The sequence below is a fragment of the Clavelina lepadiformis genome, chromosome 2 (assembly GCF_947623445.1).
Source record: "Clavelina lepadiformis chromosome 2, kaClaLepa1.1, whole genome shotgun sequence".
Classification (NCBI taxonomy): Eukaryota; Metazoa; Chordata; class Ascidiacea; order Aplousobranchia; family Clavelinidae; genus Clavelina; species Clavelina lepadiformis.
Window position 1 is genome coordinate 24,566,951 of NC_135241.1, and position 25,417 is coordinate 24,592,367.

Here is a 25,417-nt window from a genome sequence, read left to right on the forward strand (position 1 = left end):
GCACAAAAATGAAAATACAGATGACCTATATTCAGTATAATGCAAGGGGTAAGACGCTTGAAAAGTGAAAGAACCAGTTAATCAAAGACAATAGACATCATATCAACCAAGGTTAAGACAACGAAGCTGTTTAATATGGTCGTCGTGCTTTATGCATCGTTGTCATGACGCACTCCTGTAACCAAACTTTTTCCCTACCAGGAACCTTCCCGCTTTACAGCTAGTCACTTCGCTCTTTTTGTCTCATTCACTTTTAATCGCATATCTTAGGTAAAAACATCCATTTTTTCACTACAAAGTTAAAACGTAGACTGCCCCAACTATTGGTCACCAAACTATCGTACCATTCACCATCATCGATCAACGAGGAAAAAGGATTCGCGGGTAGCGTCACAAGCTTCGGGGAAGAGCTGTAGGAGACAAAGAAAAACGTGCACGTGTAAATAGAACTACAATTTCCTAAAAACGATAACGGTCACAAGTGCCACACCGGTAAAATATTACTACACAACAACAAACTACAATCCAAACTAGTGCCTTAACAATGGGATTATATAACATTAAAACGCAGCGCTTCTTAAAACAAGTGCGTAAAGATATTCTCGTGACAAAAGAACCAGTTAATCAAAGACAATAGACATCATATCAACCAAGGTGGTGACAACGAAGCTCTTTAATATGGTCGTCGTGCTTTATGCATCGTTGTCATGACGCACTCCTCCAAACGTGACGTGGCTAGATCTGGTTCATCCGGTGTAGAATTCCATCTCAATCGCGCTCTATCAACACCGAGGGGTCAACTTATTTATATTGTGCAGTGGGATTGTCATTGCCAGATTTGTCCATTATTCGATCATGCCTGCAACCGATGAAGCTATTATGACGTAACAATGCTGTTACAACAAACGAACTATGAAATCTCCAGTAACTGTAGCGAAGCAGTGTTGTTGATATAAATAGCCTACTCCTACTAATGTTATTGTAGTTGTAGTTCATTGATAAATACATAATCCTATATTGTGTGTTAAATTTTGAGATAAGTTCATATTCGAAAGGCAACTTGAAACTTAAAAGAACTATTTAATCTCTTACGTACTATGGTACAAGGTTTACAAGGGCAAAATATGAACGACACTTGCTTCTGTTCAGTGGACATAGTTTATAGTTTCAAATTCGTGCAATGCTATGAAAATATCATAAAAACCACACTAACTACAGGAACTGCATTTATAGGTGCAACTGGTGTGCAGAAATACCACTAACCCATTTATTTTTGAAGAAATTAGATAATTGTTGAACGAAAATCAAAATCTTGAGACAAGCCAAGAAAATGACGTAAATCTTGGTAACCTACCGGACTGGTTTGATGAAATAACATGAGTTATTAAACATTAAATGACTATAGACTTGTCCCTGCAGGCCCACACAAGTATCTTCGGTAATAATCGCTTTGTTGCATGATGATGTTGTAATAAAAGTACTATTTTGACATCACAACCGATTATACAATCGTTTTGTCAAACCCTAAATATGGCCTTAAAATAATGAGCTAAAACCATTTTGCAGATTCAGTTTACAGACATTATAGCTGTATTGAAAATTTAGCGGCAATTTTGCTGAAGAAATATTTGGTTACTCTAACGTGACATCATACAATCACCAGGTAATATTTTGTTAGTAGCCTACATTGCTGATATGTTTTACACGACGCATAGCTCGAGATTAGAGTTAAATTGTTATATTTAATTACCGGTAGGCTCAACCAGAAACGAAATATCAGGGATTGAAAATGTGGATCATGAGGATTTTACAAGTTGGCTTGGCTGTTACATTCATGGTTGGATGCGCAGGTATGCTTTGTAGATATCAGCTTGTGTTATGAAATAAGAAAATGTGACTTGGTTAACCATAGTAGTGTCGTCCAGCTGCTGGTTCGCTGGCCACTTATCGCCTGCCAAGTCATTTTCTTTGGGCCACAAATATTTGCATGAATCGCAGCAAAACTTGACATAACAATACATACGCGTTCATAACATTAAAGTGCAAAATATAACTGATTTTAAGTAGTTTATTGACATACTGATACGGTACCGATTGCAAGGTATATGAAACAATTATTTCTAGCACACAGATAAAGCCGGAAATTGACACCATACATCAACGATTGTTAGCTCAGACAACGATATTGTTTGCTAACAATTTAGGAATTATGAAATTAGTATCAGTTTTTAATTAGGTTTATCACTATTCATAATAGACAATTATTACTTCATATTAACAAAGCATTTGTAAGCATTTACTAAACCAACGCTTCACAAAAATGCATTTAAAGCTGATATCATTTTCAATAACTAGCTAGATATACTACCGTAGATAGCCTATGCTATGTACCTTACTTATTATGCCTGACTAGTAATGGTTCTGCAGCTGTTCGCTGTGAAATCGCTGCATGGAGTTGGCTTCCAGGAGCAGGGAACGGTTAAATATTACAGGTGCAGGTTTCACAAGCCACAATAATGGTCGGCAGTTGCAGTTGTCAACGCCTTGCAAAGTCCCATGATATTGTTTGCAATCGTAGTGATAAAAATAGACGATCATAGACAATACACACGTAAGCTGCCGACGGTGGGTCATGTTTGGGTAGTAGCTGCCTCCTCCCCCTCCCCAATGAGCCCCAACCCTGATGTCTTCATACCAAGAACAGCCAAATACCCAGGACGTTCAGCAGCAAACTGCAAAACAATCGAATTTGCAATCGTAGCGATAAGAATAGACACAAAATATCAACGACATAATTGGAGTTGATTTCTTTTACCGATTCGACAGCGTTATAGCTACTGTCATTCTTCTGCTTCAGGCGGCCATGGAAAGTTTACTAAAAACTTAGTCTTTGCCGTCAAAGTCAAACCCAAATCACAAAGTATCCAGACTACAGCAAGGGTGCTCAAGCATTCACACTTGCGTCCCAGGTTCTATCGATTGTTTGCTTTCAGCTGAAGTAGTGATTCTGCCCAGGTTTGGTCCAACTTTTTCAAAAGCAAAGAGGTTATAAATAAAACCAAACAGGCCGACTTACACCTTGGGCAGACTTAGCAAGCTTTGCAGTATAAAGGTCGATATGGAACTGATGTGGATTGACCGTTTGTAGCGACAAGCGAAGCACTTCATTGATTACATATTTTTTTTGATATTTTGTACAAATGACACACAACTTATGTTGGCCTGTGGCAAGTATAGTTAGTACATTAAGCCTTAACTTCAGTATGTAGCCTACTGTTCAGTATGTAGCCTACCTATGTCAAGTATAATTACTATGTTAAACTTTAATTGCAGTATGTATACTGTGTAGTATTGGATGGTTATTATTGATGCAGTAGTAGGTATAGTAAACATAATATAGTTCCTAGTTGCTACATCTCCTACAACTATCTAGTCCTATATGTATCTAGTCCTATCTGTATGTAAAGTCTGTACTTTAAAGTAGGTTTCTGTGTATATTTTAGCTTTAACAGTTTATTCCAACGTTGTGCCTTTCTTTAAAACCTATATGTTGACCTGTATGCGCCATTTTAAATGTCTAATGCAAAACCAAAAGGTGACAGAAATCAACTGGTGACGTAAATTAGTTGGTGACAATACTTAGTCACTACCTTAGGCATTTTACATGTTTGTGTTTTATCTTTAATTGCTTGGTCGTCCATGTTTCATGTAGGCTTGTCTGCACCTCACTTTTATGCAAGAGTTTTGTTGTTTACGCTGAGGGTTTAGTTTTTAATTGGGTTGTGCTCGCGTGCTGCGGTGATAAGACAAAAGCATGTTGGATCTTGCACGAAAGTTGAGTTAGTGTCGCGGTTCACCGCCACTGTGGCGCAGAACTTGACTGAAATTAGGGAAAGTTCAATTCGCGTTACACGTGTAAATGACAAATGACAAGGTAACCAACATCCTAAAAATTTGGATGGTAAGCTTGCCTAAACAACTTTCATATTTACAAGGAATTCTAAAATGGCGTAGAATGCGTCAATTTCTTTCTATGGTTAATGAATTAATTTACTGAAATTTGCAACCGCTGTATACACCATATTTTACAACAAATTAACTTAATTTTTCAAGCGCAGCTTCTATGGTTTTTTGTGCCAATACATTTTCTATGTAGCTATTAACATTGTATAAATTGACAGCGCTATGAAGTATTCGGTGGATTAATGTTAGCATAGTTTGATTGACAGTATAGTTTGATTGACAGGCAGGCAGCAAAAGGTATTATTTTGAAAAAAATATCCGGGTACAAAGTGGTTTTCAGGAGTTTGTTTCAAAATTACGCAATGCATGGGTTGCATATCAATGACGTTCTTACCCAGCTTGGTCGTTCTCTCGGTCGTCATCAAATGTTAGACGCGAAAACTGATGAAGCTTCGTTTATAATGGAGCATAATGGTCAAAATGCTTTCTCAAAATCTTATGCCTCCACTATTTGCATTGGCTCCTGTATGTTATAGAGTGCAGCGTGGTCTTAAGAAATGCGAGTTGAACATTGAGTTTCCAACCACCAAGGAGTGTAATACTGTAATGACGTCATGTTGCCTGGTATCATGTCGTGGAACCTTCAACTGAAAGAGAAGGAAGTTGCTCATTTGCATTTTAATGAAGTTTTTCCAAGTGACGGTTCACTCGTCAAAAACTGTCGCATCGTTTCACATCAGACAAAGGAGCATCAATGATGGCTTGAAACAAGTTATTTATTGGATTTATTCGTCATCAATGTCATTACTTCATTTATTCTCTTCAAACTTACCGTCCGGGACAGACTGCCCCTTTCAACCCACCCTTGCTACGTCACAAGGTATATATCATGACATATATGCAGGGTTGCCATACCGTCCTTATTTCTAAGATTTGTCCTTATTTTAAAGGTCCGTGTCTTAGAAAATATGTTTGTCCTTATTTCTAAGAAATGTCCTTATTTTCACTTTCGTCCTTATTTTTAGGGCGGAGGTGGGCACTTTTGTCCTTATTTTGGGCATTTTGTCACCTTTACGATACCATTTTGTACCAAAGAGATACCAAAGTTATGAACATGCAGATAGTGTCTTGTTTTTTTTTTTTTTTAGGAACATTGGTTGCTTTCTTTTGTTGTACACTGTTTAAGGTGATATTCCTCGTTCATTTTCTAGTCGTCCTTATTTTTGAGTTGAGACTGATGGCAACCCTGCATATATGTATAAGATATAACTTTCTCTATCTCTCTCTCTCTCTCTCTCAATCTCTCTTTCTTCAAAACTCTATTCTTCGATCCATAAAGTGAGGTTGTGGAGGCAGCAGCTCTAGGAAGATTGGATCTCACTAAACAGTTCGCGAACTTTTACCGCTTTCGCTTCTATTTAACTTAAGATGAAGTAGCGACTTATGCTGAGCGTGAGTTGTATTTGCCGAGCTGAACGCGATTCAAAATGTCAGACAGGTTTGGTGAGAGTCTTTATTATTTTTCTGACACTGAATCTTGCAAAGCTTTTACACAAAGTAAGACGTCAACGAAAAACGCAGAATATTTTAGTTGTTGTTGTACAAGTTGCACAGCTGCAATATATGAGCGACGCTGAAAAAGAAGGAATTGCTGCAATAACATTTTAGTAATTTGCATGAGCAAAAGTCCTGTTAATTTATTTCGTTGTGGTAATGATACAAATGCATAGACACAAAACGCAAAGCGGTATCTGTCCCACTAAAACAATACCAGCCTTCCCAGAACATGTTGTAATAGGTCATGTCCTGCTTGTACTTTGGATATGGTTGGTTTAGGTTTGAATCTTCGCATCGTCTGCGGTTATACCACCAACCTGACTTTAATTCTCGGGCACAATGGCGGTTGTCCTCTTTATTGTTGTCAACGTCTGGTGTGCTGAAATGGCCGAAATAAATTGGAGGCCATTTGAAACAATCGGAAGCATTAAAAGGTCGGGCAATGTCTAAATGATAGTTAAATTCTTTTGGACTGAACCAAAGTATGTAATAATCAACAAATGCTTTGCAACCGTCCCAGTCTTCAAGATCAAACCCAAGTGCTGGATCTGTTATTACCGTCTGTCCCCCTTCCGTAGGTTCCGCTGTCTGCCTCGACAGACGATAAATATTTTCCAATCCAAGCCAATATTCACCTCGGAAATTTCCGAACCCCCTGACGTAATCGTCCCAACCCCTATTAAAGTTGACCTCCCCGTTCATTCTTCTTTGTATTGTTGTCCAGCCCTTCTTAGATGAAACGAGCTCCATATCACAGTAGACGTAGGTGAACTGGAATCGTTCCTTGAGCCATATCGGGTAGATACCGCTTGATGTTGAACCACTTGTGTAGATGCTCGTGCATTCTGAAGGGAAAGAGTAAAAGAAAAGTAATATTTCCTTATTTTTCAAGTAATACATTTTTTTTAAATGCTGTCAACTTTACTACAAATGATGTGATAAATCTTGAAGTCACTATAAAACTGAATAACGATACATCAAATTTGTATAAATGTCGTTCCAAATCTTCACAACATAATTGAAATCTGCTCTGTCACCTTTTAAAAAACCGACTAAGTTTGCAATGTTTTGAGCGGTTTCTGCGCTATCGATGGAGTTGACGTGCATCTGTTGTTGGCAGTGGCAATTTCGGAGATGACATAACTTCCAGCTTGTTAGATTTTCCTGACTTAAACTTTCCTCAACTTTGTGAACTCGTTGCAATAATCTACTAATTTTGTCAGTGACTGCATCACAATGGCACCAATGGAACGCAACCAATAGAAAAAGCAAATGTAGAAACCATCTTCTGAAGAAAATTCGTTTATAATTCAACATGGTTGATTATCTCTTTCTCCTGAAAACTAACGCTAGTAATTCTACCACTTTTACAATTGATATCTTACGTTACAGAATGCAGCGTAATCTTAACAAATGCGAGTGGAAAGATTGAGTTCCCAACCGCAAAGCAGTGTGGTGTAAATGACGTCATGTCGGCCGGTGCCAAGTCGTGGGAAATTCAACTGAAAAAGGGAGAAGCTGCATATTTGCAATTTGATGAAGTTTTGTTCAGGTGAGAGCGATTACTCATCTAAAAATGACGCATCATTACTCCATTAGTCGGCAGAAAAAAAGGCGTCGGTATTTGTAGTGTTTAAGCAATATCAATATTATCAATATTTTTTTAATATAAGTATATTTTTAGTTATTTTGCTTCGGGTGATGCGCTAAAAGTCCAGGTAAACTTAATGCATTTATTTTCGTTATTTTTTTTTATGCAGTTGTGCAAATGCAAATTTGAAGCTAATCTCAGAAAATGGAACAGTGAAACGTATTTGCAAAACTCGAAAACCACATGATTATCCCAACTTTGTGTTTCAAAACAAAGTTACGATTACTATGGAAAGAATCACAAAGAAATGCAGCGAGGCAAATATTTCTTTCGTTTACAACCGCATTGGTGAGTAAAAATGTGTAAGAAGTGTGAGTAAACTGCTCTCTCTGAGGCGAGCAACTGCGCGGGTATCACATCACTATCTTATATGGGCGCGTTGTGTAATGCGCTCACGTTTACGCAGCAAGTCCTGAGTGCCCACTGCTTTACGGTTAAATCTGACATACATCGTTTTTACTAAAATTTTTACATGACCCCATTAACTTAGTAGCTGTTACTCAAATGGTTTGCTTCATTGCATCGTAGCGCTGATACCTCTTGTCTAGGTAACGTGCGACACCTTACATAGAGCACCGAATTGTTTCTTTGTTTTGTTAAATTATCGTTAAATGTTAATTATTGTTAAATTGTTTAATTATCGTAATATTTAGTTTTTAGTATCCCAGTATTCAGTTTTGAAGCCCACCTCTGAAACGAAGCTAACTGTTTTTTACCATCGCTTCGTGTTACATAGCAATTCAGTTCTTTCATTTTATTCTGATAAGGGACTGAGTCCGAAACATGTTAGACAGTTTGTTACAAAGATGCCTATTTTTGCACACGTTGTGCTGCCAGCAATAATTTGATATTTACTTATCATTTTGCAAATAGCAATACTGTGGCTTTAAATTAAGTAAAGCGGGAAGTTTGCAGACAATGACAAATAAATTTTTGTATCTGTCAATAATTTGTTGATTGAATGAGTAAAACTATAATCAATTTGCAGGTTAATTGAAGTGCTATAGCACAAGTTGTGTCATAAATACTGTAAGGTGACAGCCATTAACAAGATTAATGTTTGATACGTCTCGTATATGTTTTACTTTGCTTTTAATGACGCGAAAATTTGTCACAGTTGCAAATGTTTATGGTATTATTTATCCCATTATTCTCGCATTAGAATAGAAAATTGCACACCTGACTCAGAAGTAAAATCGGTGTGTAGCTTAAGGTAACTCTATAGCTACAAGTTTTCTGCTCGGGCTCAGAAATTTTTACTTTTTTAAACAAAAATCTGCTCACCTTGAATGTTTCTTTGAAAGGACACTGCCTGCAGAATACAGTGATGCATCAGCTGTACTAACATTGTACAAATGTGATTTACGTTATTAAACGTTACGTTACGTTTACGTTTTTACATTTATGTGATGTTGTAAAAAAGTGATTTATATTTTAAATGTCACTTTAAGGTTTCCGATTAATGACCGCCAGCACACACGTTCAAACCGGACAGAAAGTCCAGTTCGTTGCCACACTGACCGGAGCAAGCAAGTTCAACCTCAACTGTGAGATTTCGTACAATGATTCCAAAACTGGATTTTCAACTAAAACTCTCACAGCTGAGCGGTCATTCGAGTATCCGGGAAAGTATTTGGTTTTTGCAAAGTGCCGTATCGGTGGAAGTAGCAGTTTAAAAACTTTTGCAACTCCAGACCTGGTTCTTTACGTGGAAGACTTTTTATCGGCTTCAAAATTACAAATATCTCTCCAAGAAAACAATTTCCAAACATATCCAGACTCAACTGAACTCATCTTCCACCACAAATATTACTTTCCCATCTCCTACGCTCTCATGTTGGATGACGTCATCATAACCGAGCTTCAGACGTCACAAACGTTTGATAAGAAGAAAATTTTGTCGAACGAAACTATCAAGTTCGAACTGAACTCAACCATGCAACGATTGGTTGGACCGGGAAAACATGACGTCGTATTATTATTGCAAAACCATGTTTCTTCTGTGACGTATTTCAAACCAGTCATATTCTCCGAAAAGATCAAAAATCTTACAGTTATGACGAAACAATACGTTGGTCTTCGACCCAATGTTTTCGTCATAAGCGTGACAGTTAGTTCAGGAGCTCCGGTAAATCTTGCAATCGACATCATATCGAATCGAACCAGCCTGTCGGTCTTCAGAAGTACTAAAGTCTGTCCACGTGATTGCCACACGATGGCGATAGAGGCAACGTTGCCTCAAGCAGATATTTACGAAGCTGTGGCAACAGCTACAAATAATATCTCTGAATTGACGTCATCGGCATCTTTTGAAGCGCTGCCACAGATCCACGACGTATATATTACGTCACGGGGATTTGAATACGAAACCCGTAGAGAGGTATTTATACTCATCAGAGGTGACGTGGGAAAGTACGAAATGAATTTAACAATCGACGAAAATGCAGCGAAGAATTTGACTTTGACGATTTCAAAGACGAAATATAAACATGTGGGTTTGCCAAATCTACCTTTTGATGCCGAACATTACATGTTAATTAAAAACGAAAGCGTTTTCGACGAAGCTCGGCAGGTCGTCGTGCTCATCAGAAACGAAAAACAATCGTTTCGTTTCGTTGGATATGTCCCGAAAGCTTTACCGTTGTCATGCTTGGAGAGCGTGAGAATTCGCGACGGGAAAATTGGCGGTGGACTCGACGAACCTTTGAAAGTGGTTGAAGAGTTGGTCTTAAGCGTGGACCTTAACTTCAGATGCGTTCGAGAGTTATTCTCCGTTGATTACAAATGGCGAGCGTACCGAGTGACGTCAAAAATAGACATCCCAAAAATAGGCGATGAAGTTCAACTTAACCCGAGCTCAGTTGAACCAGAGCTTGTAATAAAAGTCGATGACTTGTTACCTGGGATGTACGTCATAAAGGTCAACGTCAACGTCACTTCTGACGAAAGATTAAACGTAATAGAAAAGGGCGATGACTTTACCTTGGTAGAAATTCCCAAGGGAAAATTAAATTTTCTAATCAAGGGAGGAGATGTGGTCGAGGCTGGTGAGTCGATAATATTAGATTTCTATGTTTAAATTGTGCTGTTTCCCGTTACAAGAAATATTATCCTGAAATGCCTAATCTCTTTGCACAGGAATGAACACAAATATTTTAAAATTTGAGTCTTCAATTGACTTTAACAAACACGAGGAAAATATCTAACTTGACTGGTTTTGTGCCGTCACACAAGAAGATCTTCCAATGACAAAAGAGATTGGAAAAATACAAAGAAAAGGTTTGAAAAGATTTCCTCATTTTAGATTTTTTTGATCAAAAATTGAATTTTTATTTTTCACTTCCAAGGTTCCTGCTTTGATTGGCAAACTCTTTATGTTACTGGCGATGACGTCATGGAAATTTCCATGGACAAACTGGTGCGAAACGACCGTTATTACGTCAGGCTAATCGTATCGGGTCCGCATTATGACGAAACGTTCGCCGACCAGACAATTGTTATGAAATCAACTTCAATCCCGAATGTTACTTTAAGGCGAGTTATGCAGATTTTTTTTCTTCCTACTTCCATGAGCTTAAAATTTATATTCTTTAACCTAGAAACTCTTTTTAATCAAGTTCCATTTAAATTTAACGTTTTTTTTTAACTTCAGGTGCAGGTCAAATTGCGGGAAATTGTTTTCTCCACACAAGCCAATGATTCTCCAATTAGATTGTGACGATTGTACACGTCACAGTTGGGTATTGTCACTGAAATCCGGACAACAATTAAGTTTGTGCCAGAACCGACGATTCTGTAAACTTAATAATTCGATACTCAACATAATTAGCACGTCATCAAACGTCACAGAAATAGGTGAATCCCCTTTATATAAATTTGACGTCATCAATAAATTAAAAGTAGACCATCATGAAATTAAACTTTGAACTTGACATCCAGGATACAATGTTGACGGTGACATGGCATCGGCAACCTTAATCCTTAACCCGTTGTCACCACCTAGCGGAGGTAGTTGCAGGGTTACACCCAGAAGTGGAATCGCTTTTATCACAAAATTTAACGTCACCTGTTCTGGCTACGCACAAGGCCAAGCCTCTTTGAAGTTCAAGTTCTCTGTCAAGGAAAAAGGTAAAACCTCATGTTGTAGCAAGTACAGAAATGCTAAGATTAAAATTATGTTGTAGTTATTAACCCATGGTAGGCTGAACCTAAACTCAGGTAAATTAGGATGTGAATATTTTTGTTTATTACTTAACTTTCCACGGGCTCTAAAACCTGGCAATCGACAACAAGAAAGTTTTTGAAGTGAAAATATGTTTTGAGACATTTTTGTACCAGACATATTTTTTAAACCTTTTTCAATATATTTTATAAAATTAAATATCAAATATCAAACGGCTTACAACTTTGATTTAAAAAAAAACGCTAATTTACGATTTAAAATGCTTTAAATCAAATAACACACCTGATGTATAAGACAACGATGAGGAAATATTTCCCTAGTTTATTAATTTGCGCTTTTTTGTGCTGAAGCAAAAATGGCGATTTGTTTTCGCGTTAGTAACCTCAATACTTAATAATAAGATTATTTAATAATATTTTTTAATGTTTACTCTTAAGAAGAAAACTGTCCGTGGCCACATCAGGTTGGCAAAACTTTTAACAAACATGACTCTTGCACTTACAACACGTCATGCGGTGTTTGTAGAGTGGAAGTTATGAATAGATTAAAATCTAACATAGAAATATTTTCAGGCCACGATAATCTTCTGCAAAGTAGTTGCGATCCGAACCTCTATGACCTCACACTGTCGTCAGAGGACTTCGTTTCTGACGTCACAATTTCGATCGCAATATGCGGCCTTCGTCACTCGTGCACTGAGAAAACCTTGACCGTGACTTTGAGGAAAACTCCCGACGTCAACAAACACCTGACTAGTGACGTATTTTACGCGATTTCGAGCCACAATCTGCAGAGGACGGCGCAGGTTATACCGCCATTGTCTTCAGCAAAGATTCTCAAACCGTTTCTGGTAGGTTTATGACGTCATAGTATCTATTTATGGATGGACCACTTCAAGTGCCTTCATTGTTCTTTCGTTTAACAGATAACTACGATATTAGATCGAACCGTGGATTATCCGCTAAATACGCTGACTTCGGCCAAGCAAGTAGCTGATGTACTACGCCACCTTACGGAAAGTTTTGGCGTTGCAAATGAACATCACGTTGTAAGAGCAGAAATAGAAAAGTTAATGTGATAGACTTAAAAACTAAACACAGCTAACTTAATTGGTTTTTATAATTTCAGTACCAATTGGTGAGAACTTTGAACCGATTAGAGCTCATCGTTCATAAACATTCTAGCGAGGGCGATGATGATGTCATAAGGTCAATTGCGGCTTCATGCGTTGTCGTTACGTCACATTTGATGGAATTTTCCGACGAAATTCGTTTCAAGGTAACAACTTGTATAATAATACTGACGTAACAATTCAACTCTTCAATGACAATTATTGCAAAGATCAAAGAAAATTCGCGAATGACCCGGCTGGGCAAGCTGCTTATGACGTCATTGGTACCAGGAGAGGATACGATGACGTTTGAAACAAAATCCGTTCAAGGACGATTCCTCAAGTTAAACAATGACGTCATAAGTAAGTTTTATTGAGCAGGAATGACGAACTCGCTGTCCACTTTGAGCTCGAGTGCGACACCCGACGAGTTTTGTTTCATGATCTTTTCTGAAATCGTTGGCTGCGTTTAATTTTATTACTCTACATGCGCTTTAAATTTTGCGTTCAAACGCCGACTCTGCGGCTTAAAAATAGAATTTTAAACGCAGTTGCTAATACAATTATTGGCCAGACTCGTTTGTGACAAGCGCTAAGCTGTAAGACGATGCCTAGAAAAGTTAATTTTTTAACAAAAATAAATTCAGAAACTAGAAGATTGATTTTTGTCATTGTCATGACGTTGAAAATGTCATTTAATTAATTTTATCGTTTTTGTGTTTTGTCTTATTTAATCTTCAAACAATACATAACTAATTATATTTGGCAAGTTTTTGTTGTAGGATAAGTTTTGTGGAATCGGCTTCGCAATATTTAGGCAATTTGGCTTCATTATTTGTCGTTTATTTTCCTCAGTAGGCCGCGCTTTGCAACGATTTTAACTCTATGACGTTAATTAGTGGCTTAATTCGAGCGAAACGTAGAATAACGAAAAACCTTTTTCAGATCCACTCAATGACTCTTCGCTTCGACTTCCAAATATACAGACACTGAGCAATGAAGTCATCAATGTCGAGGCAAAATATATTTAATTTGCTTTATTTTAAGCGATTTAACGTGATAATGAGACGATTTCATGATTTCCAGGTCTTCACCTACGATTCGTCCATCGACTTTAACACGAGAACCCACAAAGTCGAACAAGTCACGTCCGTCTCCATGACAACGGGATGGCAAAACGAGATCCCGATCAGTCGCAACGAGGCCAAAAATCAAACAATTGGCTTCCCCTTGCCAGCACAGCCTGGTAAAGGAAACATAACAATGAGGGTTGAGAGTGAATGCGACGTGGCTGGTTGTCACAGCAAAGCCGCAGGTTGGGCTTTGTTTGATTGGAAGCTCTACAAACGAGATGGAAACGACCTCTTTCTTACAATTCATGTCGAAAACATGGATCAGAAAATTGAAAATTGTACAATTAGCCTGGAAACTACCGACCAAGGCTCTTTCAAAATAAAGAAAGAGTTTCACGAAAAGGGTTCGTTTACAGAAAATAAGAGTCACGATTTTTATGTTTCTAAAGATCAGCACTTTTCTAATTATTTTTTTGCACTTTTGCAACTTTTTGTCGCGTTTATTCTCAGAGTCTTTGTACACTTGGTCGATTTCCGAAAATTCGCTTCCGCACAGACAAGTCGAACTGAACGTCACAGTGTTTGTTGATCTCGGTGCGGGATTTTACCGCATTGGAAGTTTGATCAACGTGACATTCACGTCATTCATACTGAACTGCTTGCACTGGGAAGATCGAATGCGCGACTGGGGCGAGGGCTCTTGCAAGGTCATACATTTGATGTCGATGTTTGTATCATAAAAGATTTTTGAAGCAGAATTTAAAGCAATTCTTAATTTAACTTTTATTATTTTAATCATTCCAAGCATTATGAGCAAAGTGATTTTATTATCATCAGGTCCATCAAAACGCTGGGACAGTTAATTGTGAATGTGATGTAGACCAGGTCACACCAAACAGGTTTAAGAGGAGCGGAGAGGAGTCAATTCCTCAGATTATCTACGCTTCCCATCTTCTTGTGTTTCCCAACAAGATCAATTATGACCAAGTAAAGATGTTTATGAAATAGTAGACGTTTTTAGTTCTTATTGTCAATTATTGAATCGTTTTTAGGTTTCCTGGAATCTTTGGGAACAATTCCAACAAAATCCAGTGATCATCATCGTTTTATCTGCTCTTTACGTCATCTGCGCTCTTCTCCTTATATGGGCGAGAAATAAAGATAAAAATGCGGAGAAAAAAGTACAAAGTTATCAAACTATTGTCAACTTCATGAAATGATTTATCAAATTTTAATATTAAAAATATTGAAGGGACTCTTCATTGAAGTTGCTGACAACTCACCAAACGACCAATACCGGTATTACGTCACAATTTATACCGGTAGTCGTCCAAACGCCGGTACCACCGCGACTGTCTGCATGAGACTGCTGGGCAAAAGACAAAGAAGCAATGCTCACGTCATACAAGTACAATGATGACGTTTGCCATGATGTATGATAGTTGGTTGCGACGTCATAATGATTGATTGTTTGTTTAGCGAGAAAACGACAACGTGCTATCCGTGGGTAGCGTGCAATCGTTCCTTATAACCACACCACGTAGCTTGGGCGACATCAAAGCAGTCAGGATGTGGCGCAATGACGGAGGGAGCAGTCCTGAATGGTATGAATTAGTGACAAGTTAACTGCAGTTGTATGAATTAGAGTTAAAACGGTCCTGGTATTTTTAACCCGAAAAGTTATATGAATCTCAAACTAGGCCCTAAAGTTAAGTTTATTAAATGAATCAAATTCATCTTTTGATGCTAACCTTCGACTGTTCATTTTTAAGTTGTGTGCAAGTGGTGCAGTGTGTAGTGAAAGCTTAGCCCGACTTAAAACTCTTGCATGAATTAGTTATTTATTGCAAGTTATACGTCAGGTATCTGGAACGTATGATTGTACGAGATTTGGAAACAAACGAGTGTTGGTTCTTTCTATGCGGTACCAGGTTCAGCGACGTCCTGGAATATACATTCCGTGGCACCACGTTAGAGGAACTGCAAATATCTAATAAATTGTTCCTCTTAAAGTGTGAAAACCACTTTAAAGACAGGTATGTTGCTCATTGATTTCACCACGCTGTGCCATATTATCATCTCATAATCTTATCATTTTCAGACACGTCTGGTATTCCATATATGGCATGAGGCCTTGGCAGCAATACGTCATGACGAGGGTGGAAAGAGTGGCAACGTGCTTTCTTTTCATTTTCATGATCATGTTAACATCTATGATGTTTCATGGCCACAGTTATGCAGTGGATGGAAATGTGTTGACATTTGGGCGTTACTATTTCAAGTGGTCTCACATTGTCGTCGGTAAGTTCAGTCAAACGTCACTGAAAGACCAGATGTTTATGTCTTTCAACTAATCAGGTTGCTCAAGTCTTAACAGTTTCGTTGTTTTCTGTCATAAAGGTATTGAGAGCGCTTTGATGTGCTTTCCCGGGCCGTTTCTTATTAGCCTATTGTTTCGTCACGCCCAACGACGAAAAGGAAACGAAAAACTGAACCCTGACAAGAACTTACAATCCACAAAACCCACCAGAGGGCAGCATAAAGCAGAAACATCATTTGTGCGTAGTCATGACGTCCAAATTACTGGCACCACGATGAAAGAAAACACTAGAAATACGTCACAAGTCAACGCTGCGGAAGTTGACCAAGAAAGAAAAAACGCTGGTCAACATATTCCAGACGACAATGGTCGTCCATCGACATCAAAAGAAGTCCCAAACCTCGTCATGAAACAGCCGCCAATTTTCGCGGGAAAATTTGAAATTATAAACGAAAAGACAAGGCGAGAGAAAAATCCCCGAAAATTAAGAGATTTGTCGATGACTAAAAAACCTACCTCGTCGCGCGTCGAACAAGTTGCGCCCACTACGTCATTGCCAGCTAAAAGTGTGACGTCATCAAAAAGGACAAAATACATTCCGTCGCGCGTCGAAAGGAATGCGGCTGCTTTGTCACCGCCGGTGAAAAGTGTGACGTCGTCATTAAAGGAAAAGTCAAAACGTTTGCGCGTTGGAAAAAATGTGGCCATTACGTCATCGCCGGTGAAAGGTATGACGTCTTCACAAAAGAAAAAATCGAAGTCTTCGCGCGTTGTAAAAAATGTGGCCATTACGTCATCGCCGGTGAAAGTCATGACGTCTTCACAAATAAAAAAAGCGAAGTCTTCGCGCGTTGCAAGAAATGTTGCCATTACGTCATCGCTGGTGAAAGGTATGACGTCTTCACAAAAGAAAATGTCGAAGTCTTCGCGCGTTGTAAAAAATGCGGCCACAACGTCATCGCCATCAAAAGCACTGACGTCATCAGTAGTCAAGCCATCGGCGAGGTATAGCGCTGGTTGTTTTTGTTGAAATCAGTTTGTTCGTGAAATAAAATTGTTTATATCCAGGCCGCCATTGTCTGCTGCTGAAGCGCAGCAAGAATTTACAATCCTGGAAATTGATCCAAACACGATAGATCCTCTTGCCATTGTCCACTTTTCCATCTACGTCGCCTGGTTTTATATCATAGCAGTTATGGTCACGTCGACTGTGATTTGTGTACTGTACGGCATGACGTATGGACTTGAAACCTGCAGAGATTGGTGAGCAATTGTTACCAAATAATGAACCGTTAAGATTACGTCACACCTGCTAACACTTGATCAACTTTCAGGTTGGTTTCGTTCGTGAGCGCTTTCATCGAAACAGTCGTAATTCTTGAATCTTTGAAAGTGGTCATGATTGCTTACTTCTCAGTACTAAACAATCCGAGACACGATCTTCGAGATTGGGTTCCTCCTTTGCCACCATCAGGTTCTTATCAAAACTATGATTTAGTGAGCGCTTTGAACGCGTTTTTATGATTTATTTCTTCCTGAAGTGAGGCCTCGCTCTTACGTTAATCGTGACGCAATAAGGAGAAAACAGAAGAGAGAAAAACTGACCAATCCCATTTATCGTTCTCCAACACGTGAGAGAACCAATCGCAAGATAAACACGCAGGAGAATATAGAAATGCGACTCATCAAACAACGTGTTTCTCCATGAGGCTGACTTGAAGAGCTGCCGAGTCAAAATGCTTTTTACAGTAGACTGTGTAGTTTACTATTTTAAGCGAAGAAATATTTTATATGATTGGTATAGTATGGTATGGTACGGTACGGTATCGTTTCCAATTCTACAACAATACTGAAAAATAACTTCCTATCTTTAAAATACTTGTAATTTATTTCAAAGCTACAATTTTGATAAAAATAATTTTAAGGAAACGTGTATAACAAGAAATTTGATTTAAAATCTATTATTCTGACCATCAGCATTTGCCACCAGCTTCCTAAGCCGCCTGGAAACCCCTTAACCGATATGATGAGGAATTCCCGTTGCACGGAAGACGTAACTCGTCAGATACTCGCTTTTCAAGTTCAAGTAGACTTGGTAGAGTAGAATTAATCCATTTGCCAACCCCAAAGAATAACATCCCTCTGTGCCACGTCATCACTTCTGGCTGGTCACTCATGCGGACACGGACGACTCACCAATCTCTCAGGGAAGTGGACGTTCCAACTTTAACGAAAAGCGAAATGGTGGTTTGAGAAGCGGGTGGCGAATGATGATTGCTTTATCAAATTTTAACTTAAACTCCACCCTGTACACATTTTAAAGTTTATTTAAATTACAGGCTCTGTGTTTAAAGATAGGGAGTTACTTTTCAATCTCTTTGCGCTGTATATCCACATAATTATTGAATTAATTAGTGCCGCCAAGTGTCGCATCATCCCAATTCTGGAGACTTTAATCTCTCTCAATTGATATATAAATGCCGATCAAATGGCGTATAACTTACTCTTATAATAACTTAATTGAATAGATCAAAGTTATTCAATTGAATAATCTTTTTAGATGGTTACATACTAACTATTATTTTAGGGGTGTATAGACCAAAATACTCTACTATTATTCGCTAAATTAATTTATTTCGGATCCAAAGTTTCGAAATTTATTTTCAAAACGGTTTAAAATTTACAAAATTAAAGTTGAAATTCAAAATTGAAGCTCATAAAACGCTTTATAATAGCTCTGCAAAGTTATTTGTGGTTAGAATTTAGCGACAAATGTCAAAACGCAGTCAAATTCATGGCGACACGTGTAGTGCTTGGTATCGCGATGTGAAGTCAAATTCAACAAATATTTCGGCTGCGCGTTGCAATAAATGCGTTTAAGTTTGAAGGAAAACCGATTTTATAAATCGGAAAAAGAAAAACTGAACTTGAATGGATTAAGACTTGGTTCTAAAGCATTCAAGTTCATTTAAAGTGTACACCCCTAATCCTAAACTACGTATCGACTCCTACTAAATGGTCTTCAGTTGAATTCTCAGAAAAGTTTTCAAACCTTCTTTCAAGAAGTGGACAGCAAGTGAAACCGACCAGTCTGCGAGGACCCAAATTCTGTCTTATTGCCTCGAACATGAAGGAAGCAGCCGATCGTGGCTGCAGTGGAATCGGAGGCAGCATCCCAATCTTCTGATGTTGGAACACACTCAGGGATGCAATCCATCTAGTGACGAATGACCAAGTATGTACAAGTTAGTAGCAACTAGTTACCATTAAACTTCGTTTCTTGTGTTTGTATTGCAGTTGTCGAAGTTTAACCATAAACCTCTAAGCATCCAGCATGTGCAGGATTACTTTGCCTGATTAGCATTTAGAGACTGATTGCTGTGATCACGTTTTCTAAAAAGTGAAATTAAAACAGACTCCGAATAAATTTATTGTGATAATTCTGGTGTTTTTATATATTTTATTAGATCGTGGTCGTTGCACTAATTCCGGATCCGGTTTCTCGGCTGAAAAATGATCCACCAACATCGTTCGATCCATCTGCTCTACATAAAGGTTTTCCCTGTCAACAACACCACCTAACAGCAACATGATGACATGTCTTGCTGGTACGTCATTGTCGATGTCTCAACGACAGATGCCAAAAAAAATTTCATCATGCACCGAGCAGCAACGTTATCAGATTTATTCAAAGATCATCCTCGGTGTGAAATTGTTCTGAACAATCCAGGGCTCGACACCAACGCCCAATATTATTACCATATATGGCCACAAGAAACCGGGCGTCCGCCTGAGATGGGGTTTCTTTTACGGTGGGTTTTCTTTTCCCATCCACTGATGTACAGCATTGAAGTTGTAAAGAATCAACAATCTTTTGCTTGAACACATCACCTGCTCTTCTGCCATAATCTGGATAACCTGGCTTTAAATATGGAAGTTTTAGCTTCTTTTTACTGTGTTATTGAGTTTAGTTGTCGTGCTAGTTGTCATCAGCACCTTGACACCACCATTATTTTCCTGCATGTTTTAAGCCATCTAGGCTCTGTCACTTGTTCACGTGCATTATCGCATGTTATGAGCAACTAGCACTGTTTTTTCGTCCCCACCGCGTCAATGACGAAAAATAAAATGATTGATTGAATGTGGACGTCTGGTAGCCTACAGCAAAAGTCTGGTTACACGAACACAACTTAAATACAAGTGGACTTGTGGCCTGTACATTATGAAAGTTTGCCAGATACGCCAGAGTGGAAAATTAAAGATGTGGCGAAGGAGTTGTTTAATTTTTGCCATACTTGTGCTATAGTAGCCTGTCTGTAAGGTTCTCTACCGCCATAAATTTGAGCAACCAGTTACGCAGCTCGTATAAGGATAGACTTTCCGTAAAGACTTAACTGTGGAAAAAGCTGCAACAACAGTAGGTAGGCCTATTACCGGCCAAGCTGTATACCGGCAGTATGCGTCCAAGTTCGATGTTAGTTTAGATTGTTCACAGAAAAATCTTTATCTATTCATTATGATTGCGTCTAATTTCCAGCACTGTATTTGTTGTAATTGACACCTGCCGTCTGCCGACTGCTCTTATACGGCTTCGAGATATATTGACACAAGAATTTAATGTAAATTAAATTGAAATCTTGCGTTTGCCTCCGCAAATAAAACACCATGTATGTTGTAGTTGATTAATTTTTGTTTACAATTGCTGGTAAGTTTCAAATACTCGTCATAAATGTGTGTGAAGCGTCGCGTTTGTCAGCTAATTCTGCCTTTGGTTTGCGGTAACGTCTTGCGATGTTCCTGTCTCGGCTACTTTGTGCGTTTACTTTGTTCGTTACACGGTCTGTGTAGTAACCAGCTGATTTTATTTTAACGTTGTAAAGTTGCTTTGATCTTTGTTTGTTCTTTATTTTACAAATACGCAACTTTCGTTTAATAAACCAAACATTTATACGTCACAAAGTAACTCAGCGTATTAAACGTGATCTTGACAATCGATAATTGGACCAACTAAATAATATTGTCGATTACTCTTCCCATAATCTGAACAGAACTTATGGTTTGGTTAACCACATGGTTTTAGAAATTTAGAGATTCAGATTGCAAAATAAGCGTCCAAGTTCGAAATTAGTTGAAAATATTCACTAGAATACCCATATCTATCCTTTATGATGATGTTTAAATTCCAGCACTGTATTTTTTAAATGGACACCTGCCATCTGCCGACTACTCTTATAAGACTTCGAGTTATATTGACACAAGAATTTAATGTAAATTAAATTGAAATCTTGCGTTTGCCTCCGCAAATAAAACACCATGTAAGCTGTAGTTTATTAATTTTTGTTTACAATTGCTGGTAAGTTTCAAATACTCGTCATAAATGTAATTTTACCCAGTTTTCTTGTTTAGCAACAAATATACAGCCAGGAAATAAAGCGATTAGTAACCACACGTTTCAGATAGAAATAGTTTCAAATTTTCACGTCACACTTTTTAACAAGTAACGTATTCTATACGCATGGAAATAAGTGTGCTAAAATTCCACACCACAAATCTGACGTATCTTGCTGTGATTGGTTGAGGAAATATGTTGAGCACGTGACTATTGCTATCTGTATTTCCTTCAAAAATCTGTAAAACAATAAAAGTGATATGAAAACTGATTGGAAATCCTACCAGATCTACTTTACATAATGACGTCATAATACTCACCATATCATTTCCGTCATCATCCTGAATAAACTCCAAGTCATCAGCGAAATTCCCGAATGATATCTTGTATCTGGTCACCCAATGGTTGGCATCGGATCTTCCTTGAGTGACGACACCAGTCAGAGTTGTGGTAACTTTCATGTCAACCTGGATCCAGGCTCCTCGTTTGTCTGTGAAGACACGACATAATCAATTTCCAAGTTTTTGTTTTTAAATTAGAAGTTTTCCTCGAGATTTTCTTACGGTTTCGATTAGAAGCAATCCAATATCCAGATCCATCCAATCGTCCTCGATGAGCTGCATGAGACGACCACATAGACGATGACGTCATGTCAGCATCCTGAACTCTTCCACTTTTGATTCCAAGAGGACAAGCTTCAACTTCAACAAACAAAGACGTTAAATTTATTGTTTGTTATATAATCTTATAAACTTAATGATATGGTATATTCATAAATTTTAAATCTGAAAAACTCAATTCAACTTGTTGTTTACCTCTGCCGATATGGTCCATGACATTCCTTATTATATGTTCAACTCTTTCATACCGACCTTATAAAGTAATTAAAATTAAAACTTTGTTGAACCAACATTGTTGAAAAAAAGAAAACGGAAACCACACCCTTGTTGAGCGGAAAGTGGTATATTATGACGTCACTTACCGGAAACGTCATTAAGCCTTTCGCGAAGTTGCTCAACTTCGCTCAGATCACAAACACATTGTCCTGGAGGGCCGGGATTTCCCCGAGTTCCTTGCGGTCCAATAGCACCTTGCGGTCCCCGTCGACCTGGAGGTCCTTGGTGGGTGACAGGCAAGGGACGTTCCAAGGGTTCACGTTGCAAGTTCAAACAAATTTGTTCACCTTGACCTTGAACGGAAGTGACGAAAACCAGAAAGATAAAAAAAGATTGAACTCGGATAAAAAGCGCCATCTTGCTAAACATGAAAAATATCAAGTTAATTTTTTTTGAAATACAACTGTATTAAAGGTCTGTTTTGCAAATTAACTAAGCTATTTATAAAGTTGAATTACTAAACAAAAAGCTATGCTGATATGTACAAATTCTAAATATCACCTTTATGACAATAAAGTTTTTATATTATAAGGGAAAATATAAACGATTATGAAAACAACAACTCAATGCGGCCAATCTGTTAGAAATAGTCTCTTTGCTAGAAACAGCAGCTTTTTAAAACTTAGCCTAGATTTTTGCTTCAATATCGTTTTAGGATTTCTTTAAAATGGTCAGCCCAGCTGTAATCTCTCTTTGATCTGAACAATTTCTTTTAAACCACCTGGTTATAAAGACACTACTTAGCAAAGTATGCGTTTAAATTTGGTCATGCGTTTGCTGAAAGAGTTTTAAGATTAGAAAAAATGCAGCTTACATAACTGTTACGTCATTGACAAACGCTTTTTAAGTCCGAATAAGTCGAAGTTTCTGAAATTTCTCGAATATCAAAGAGTTGTTGTTTGTCGTCTTAAAATTAACCTGATGCAGATTTGTTATTCTGCTTGAATTTAAAAATGATTTCTAAGACATTTTAGGAAAAATATTAAACCATTTTTTTATTTAATAAGTATGAAGCTAAAAATATGATACACTATGTAGTGATCTTGTCATAAATTGCGATAAAACTGGACATTTTTTAAAGGATTTTATTTTCACAGCAATTGAATGAAATTGTTTGCTGCTGATTGTCGACTCGCACAAATTTATTCCGATATTGCTCCAACTACTTGTAAATTTAGAAGAAATCAGTTCCTACGTCATTAACAATCACTTTTCCGACCAAAAGAATGTTGACTAATTATGGTTTTAAGTTGCTCCAGGCTGTTGGCAGCGAGTCTGTACATTTTACAGAATATTCTATGATATTATTACTTGCCTAAAAACAGCCGCGCTTCTACCTCAAGTACAGGCCACTTTTTGTTACGAATTTTGCCATCAGTTTTGTCACTAGTGAGGCTGTTTAGTGAGTGCACTAGTGTGCTTTTGTCACTTTCTCGCATTGTGAAGTTGCTTTGCTTTTGTTCATTTCTTTTTCCTTAAATACAAATGCACAACTAACTTATGATAAGAAGACAATCTTGAAGAGTTTTATATCCACAAAACTTTGTAATTTAACTTGTGAATCAAAATTTTTGCCTTTGCTCTATCTGTATATCAATATAAAAATTTGTCCGAGTTTTTTTGAAAGATTGCTTCTTCTACAGTGCAGCCATGAAAAGTGTTTATTAACAAGTGACAGGTTCGCAAATCATTGTGCGGCTGATGTCGCGCTGCACCAAGAAAGGTTAAATAAAAACTACACACTGGGTGCGATATTCCACAAACGTTTACTTTTAAATTTTTGAGCGTCTTTATAAAGGAAGTATTTTGATTAAAACATGAATTTATAAGCAGTCTAACAATGAATAAGCTAATACACAGCAAGTCAATGAAGTGGAAAAGTACATCAATATTCAGCTTTGAGAAATGGAAACGTCATAGGACAATTCGATCAACAAGTGACGTATTCTATACGCATCGTGATATAATCGCTAAAATTCCACACTACAAGTCTGACGTATCTTGCTGTGATTGGTTTGGGAAACAAATTAAGCACGTGGCTGTTTCGATCAGTATTTCCTTCAAAAATCTGTAAAACAATTAAAGTGATATGAAAACTGATTGGAAATCCTATCAGATAAACTTCACACAATGCCGTCATAATACTCACCATATCATTTCCGTCATCATCCTGAATAAACTCCAAGTCATCAGGGAAATTGCCGAATGATATCTTGTATCTGGTCACCCATTGGTTGGTACTGGGTCTTCCTTGAGTGACGACACCAGTCAGAGTTGTGTTAACTTTCATGTCAACCTGGATCCAGGCTCCTCGTTTGTCTGTGAAAAAAATGCGAAATTAAAAATTATTTTTTATCTTGTCACCACATGACGTCAAATCCCGTTTGTCTGTGAAACTTTAAAAGCAGTAAAAGAGATTTTTTGCCAATAATTTAGAAAAATTTTAAATGTTTTTACTATTTTGAGAGGAAACATGCCAGATTCCAGATCTATCCAATCTTCCTCGATGAGCTGCGTAAGATGACGACCACATAGACGATGACGTCATATCAGCATCCTGAACTTTTCCACTTTTAATACCAAGTGGACAGACTTTAACTAAAAAGAGACACATAAAGTTGTTTGTGATGTTTTTTTGCCTTAATTAATGGACAAGCATAGACCAGTTTCCATACCTCTGTTAAGATTGTTGATGAGAAGTTTCACACGTCTTTGCTCGTCATCGGTCAAATCACAAACACACTGTCCTGGAGAACCGGGATTTCCCCTAGTTCCTTGCGGTCCAATAGCACCTTGGGGTCCACGTCGGCCTGGAGGTCCTTGGTGGATGACAGGCAAGGAACGCTCCAGGGGTTCACGTTGCAAGTTCAAACAAATTTGTTCACCTTGACCTTGAACGGAAGTGACGAAAACCAGAAAGAATAAAGAGGAAAGAAATTTTACAAACATTTCCCACTTAAACAATTTCTTGAATCTAAGAAATATAAAGTTAATTTTACACCAATGTACAAAAATGAAAACTTTATTTTGCATATTAAATAGATTATTTATCAACTTATAAGCCCCACTAATACGTATTATCCTCATACAAGTTACTGTGTATTACGAAAACAGCGTATAAGCACTCAATGAAAACAGCTCAAACGATTATCTGTCAAAAGCACTTTTTGTTCTATAAATAAAGTTTTTTGACATCTAATTTATGTGTATGGTTTCTATAAAGACTTGACTGCTTTAAAAACAAACTACAATAACCAGTAGTTATCACTGATCA

General features: G+C 37.8%; 4 protein-coding genes and 1 long non-coding RNA gene across 5 annotated transcripts; 2 read left to right on the forward strand and 3 right to left on the reverse strand.

Annotated features, from left to right (window-relative positions):
- Window positions 1-5,478: 5,478 nt before the first annotated feature.
- Window positions 5,479-6,947, reverse strand: LOC143444830 (fibrinogen-like protein 1). The gene is made up of 2 exons (XM_076943608.1): window positions 6,558-6,947; window positions 5,479-6,365 (listed from the first exon to the last, which is right to left on the reverse strand). The coding sequence occupies exons 1-2, from the start codon at window positions 6,835-6,837 to the stop codon at window positions 5,656-5,658; spliced, it is 990 nt and encodes a 329-aa protein (XP_076799723.1). The 5' UTR covers window positions 6,838-6,947; the 3' UTR covers window positions 5,479-5,655.
- Window positions 6,948-10,085: 3,138 nt separating this feature from the next.
- Window positions 10,086-17,779, forward strand: LOC143444828 (polycystin family receptor for egg jelly-like). Its single transcript, XM_076943604.1, has 22 exons — window positions 10,086-10,218; window positions 10,310-10,450; window positions 10,519-10,705; window positions 10,824-11,026; window positions 11,111-11,299; window positions 11,927-12,204; window positions 12,280-12,402; window positions 12,483-12,632; window positions 12,696-12,828; window positions 13,411-13,481; window positions 13,552-13,942; window positions 14,049-14,245; window positions 14,376-14,525; window positions 14,591-14,719; window positions 14,791-14,946; window positions 15,018-15,142; window positions 15,401-15,574; window positions 15,640-15,839; window positions 15,939-16,863; window positions 16,927-17,121; window positions 17,193-17,332; window positions 17,400-17,779. The coding sequence occupies exons 2-22, from the start codon at window positions 10,417-10,419 to the stop codon at window positions 17,564-17,566; spliced, it is 4,317 nt and encodes a 1,438-aa protein (XP_076799719.1). The 5' UTR covers window positions 10,086-10,218; window positions 10,310-10,416; the 3' UTR covers window positions 17,567-17,779.
- A 743-nt stretch (window positions 17,780-18,522) lies between these two features.
- LOC143446444 (uncharacterized) lies at window positions 18,523-19,999 on the forward strand. The gene is made up of 2 exons (XR_013113933.1): window positions 18,523-19,093; window positions 19,326-19,999. It is a non-coding gene; the product is annotated as an uncharacterized LOC143446444 (long non-coding RNA).
- A 1,162-nt stretch (window positions 20,000-21,161) lies between these two features.
- On the reverse strand, window positions 21,162-22,500 carry LOC143444975 (retinoschisin-like). The gene is made up of 5 exons (XM_076943766.1): window positions 22,230-22,500; window positions 22,063-22,119; window positions 21,811-21,948; window positions 21,568-21,737; window positions 21,162-21,486 (listed from the first exon to the last, which is right to left on the reverse strand). The coding sequence occupies exons 1-5, from the start codon at window positions 22,498-22,500 to the stop codon at window positions 21,349-21,351; spliced, it is 774 nt and encodes a 257-aa protein (XP_076799881.1). The 3' UTR covers window positions 21,162-21,348.
- A 1,287-nt stretch (window positions 22,501-23,787) lies between these two features.
- On the reverse strand, window positions 23,788-25,113 carry LOC143444840 (retinoschisin-like). Its single transcript, XM_076943618.1, has 4 exons — window positions 24,819-25,113; window positions 24,601-24,741; window positions 24,293-24,462; window positions 23,788-24,211 (listed from the first exon to the last, which is right to left on the reverse strand). Exons 1-4 carry the CDS (start codon window positions 25,090-25,092, stop codon window positions 24,074-24,076), a joined length of 723 nt encoding a protein of 240 aa, XP_076799733.1. The 5' UTR covers window positions 25,093-25,113; the 3' UTR covers window positions 23,788-24,073.
- Window positions 25,114-25,417: the final 304 nt, after the last annotated feature.

Bases quoted from the DNA above. Each gene is read 5' to 3' on its own strand.
- LOC143444830 (XM_076943608.1), bottom strand. From the start codon at position 6,837: ATGTTGAATTATAAACGAATTTTCTTCAGAAGATGGTTTCTACATTTG. The intron at 6,366-6,557 runs GTGACAGAGCAG...CTTTCCCTTCAG, and splicing joins CTTAGTCGGTTTTTTAAAAG to AATGCACGAGCATCTACACA.
- LOC143444828 (XM_076943604.1), top strand. From the start codon at position 10,417: ATGACAAAAGAGATTGGAAAAATACAAAGAAAAG. The intron at 12,633-12,695 runs GTAACAACTTGT...ATTATTGCAAAG, and splicing joins CCGACGAAATTCGTTTCAAG to ATCAAAGAAAATTCGCGAAT. The intron at 17,122-17,192 runs GTGAGCAATTGT...ATCAACTTTCAG, and splicing joins CTTGAAACCTGCAGAGATTG to GTTGGTTTCGTTCGTGAGCG.
- LOC143444975 (XM_076943766.1), bottom strand. From the start codon at position 22,500: ATGGCGCTTTTTATCCGAGTTCAATCTTTTTTTATCTTTCTGGTTTTC. The intron at 22,120-22,229 runs GTAAGTGACGTC...TTACTTTATAAG, and splicing joins AAGGCTTAATGACGTTTCCG to GTCGGTATGAAAGAGTTGAA. The intron at 21,949-22,062 runs GTAAACAACAAG...TGTTTGTTGAAG, and splicing joins CATGGACCATATCGGCAGAG to TTGAAGCTTGTCCTCTTGGA.
- LOC143444840 (XM_076943618.1), bottom strand. From the start codon at position 25,092: ATGTTTGTAAAATTTCTTTCCTCTTTATTCTTTCTGGTTTTCGTCACT. The intron at 24,742-24,818 runs GTATGGAAACTG...GTCTCTTTTTAG, and splicing joins CATCAACAATCTTAACAGAG to TTAAAGTCTGTCCACTTGGT. The intron at 24,463-24,600 runs GTAAAAACATTT...TTTTTTTCACAG, and splicing joins GCATGTTTCCTCTCAAAATA to ACAAACGAGGAGCCTGGATC.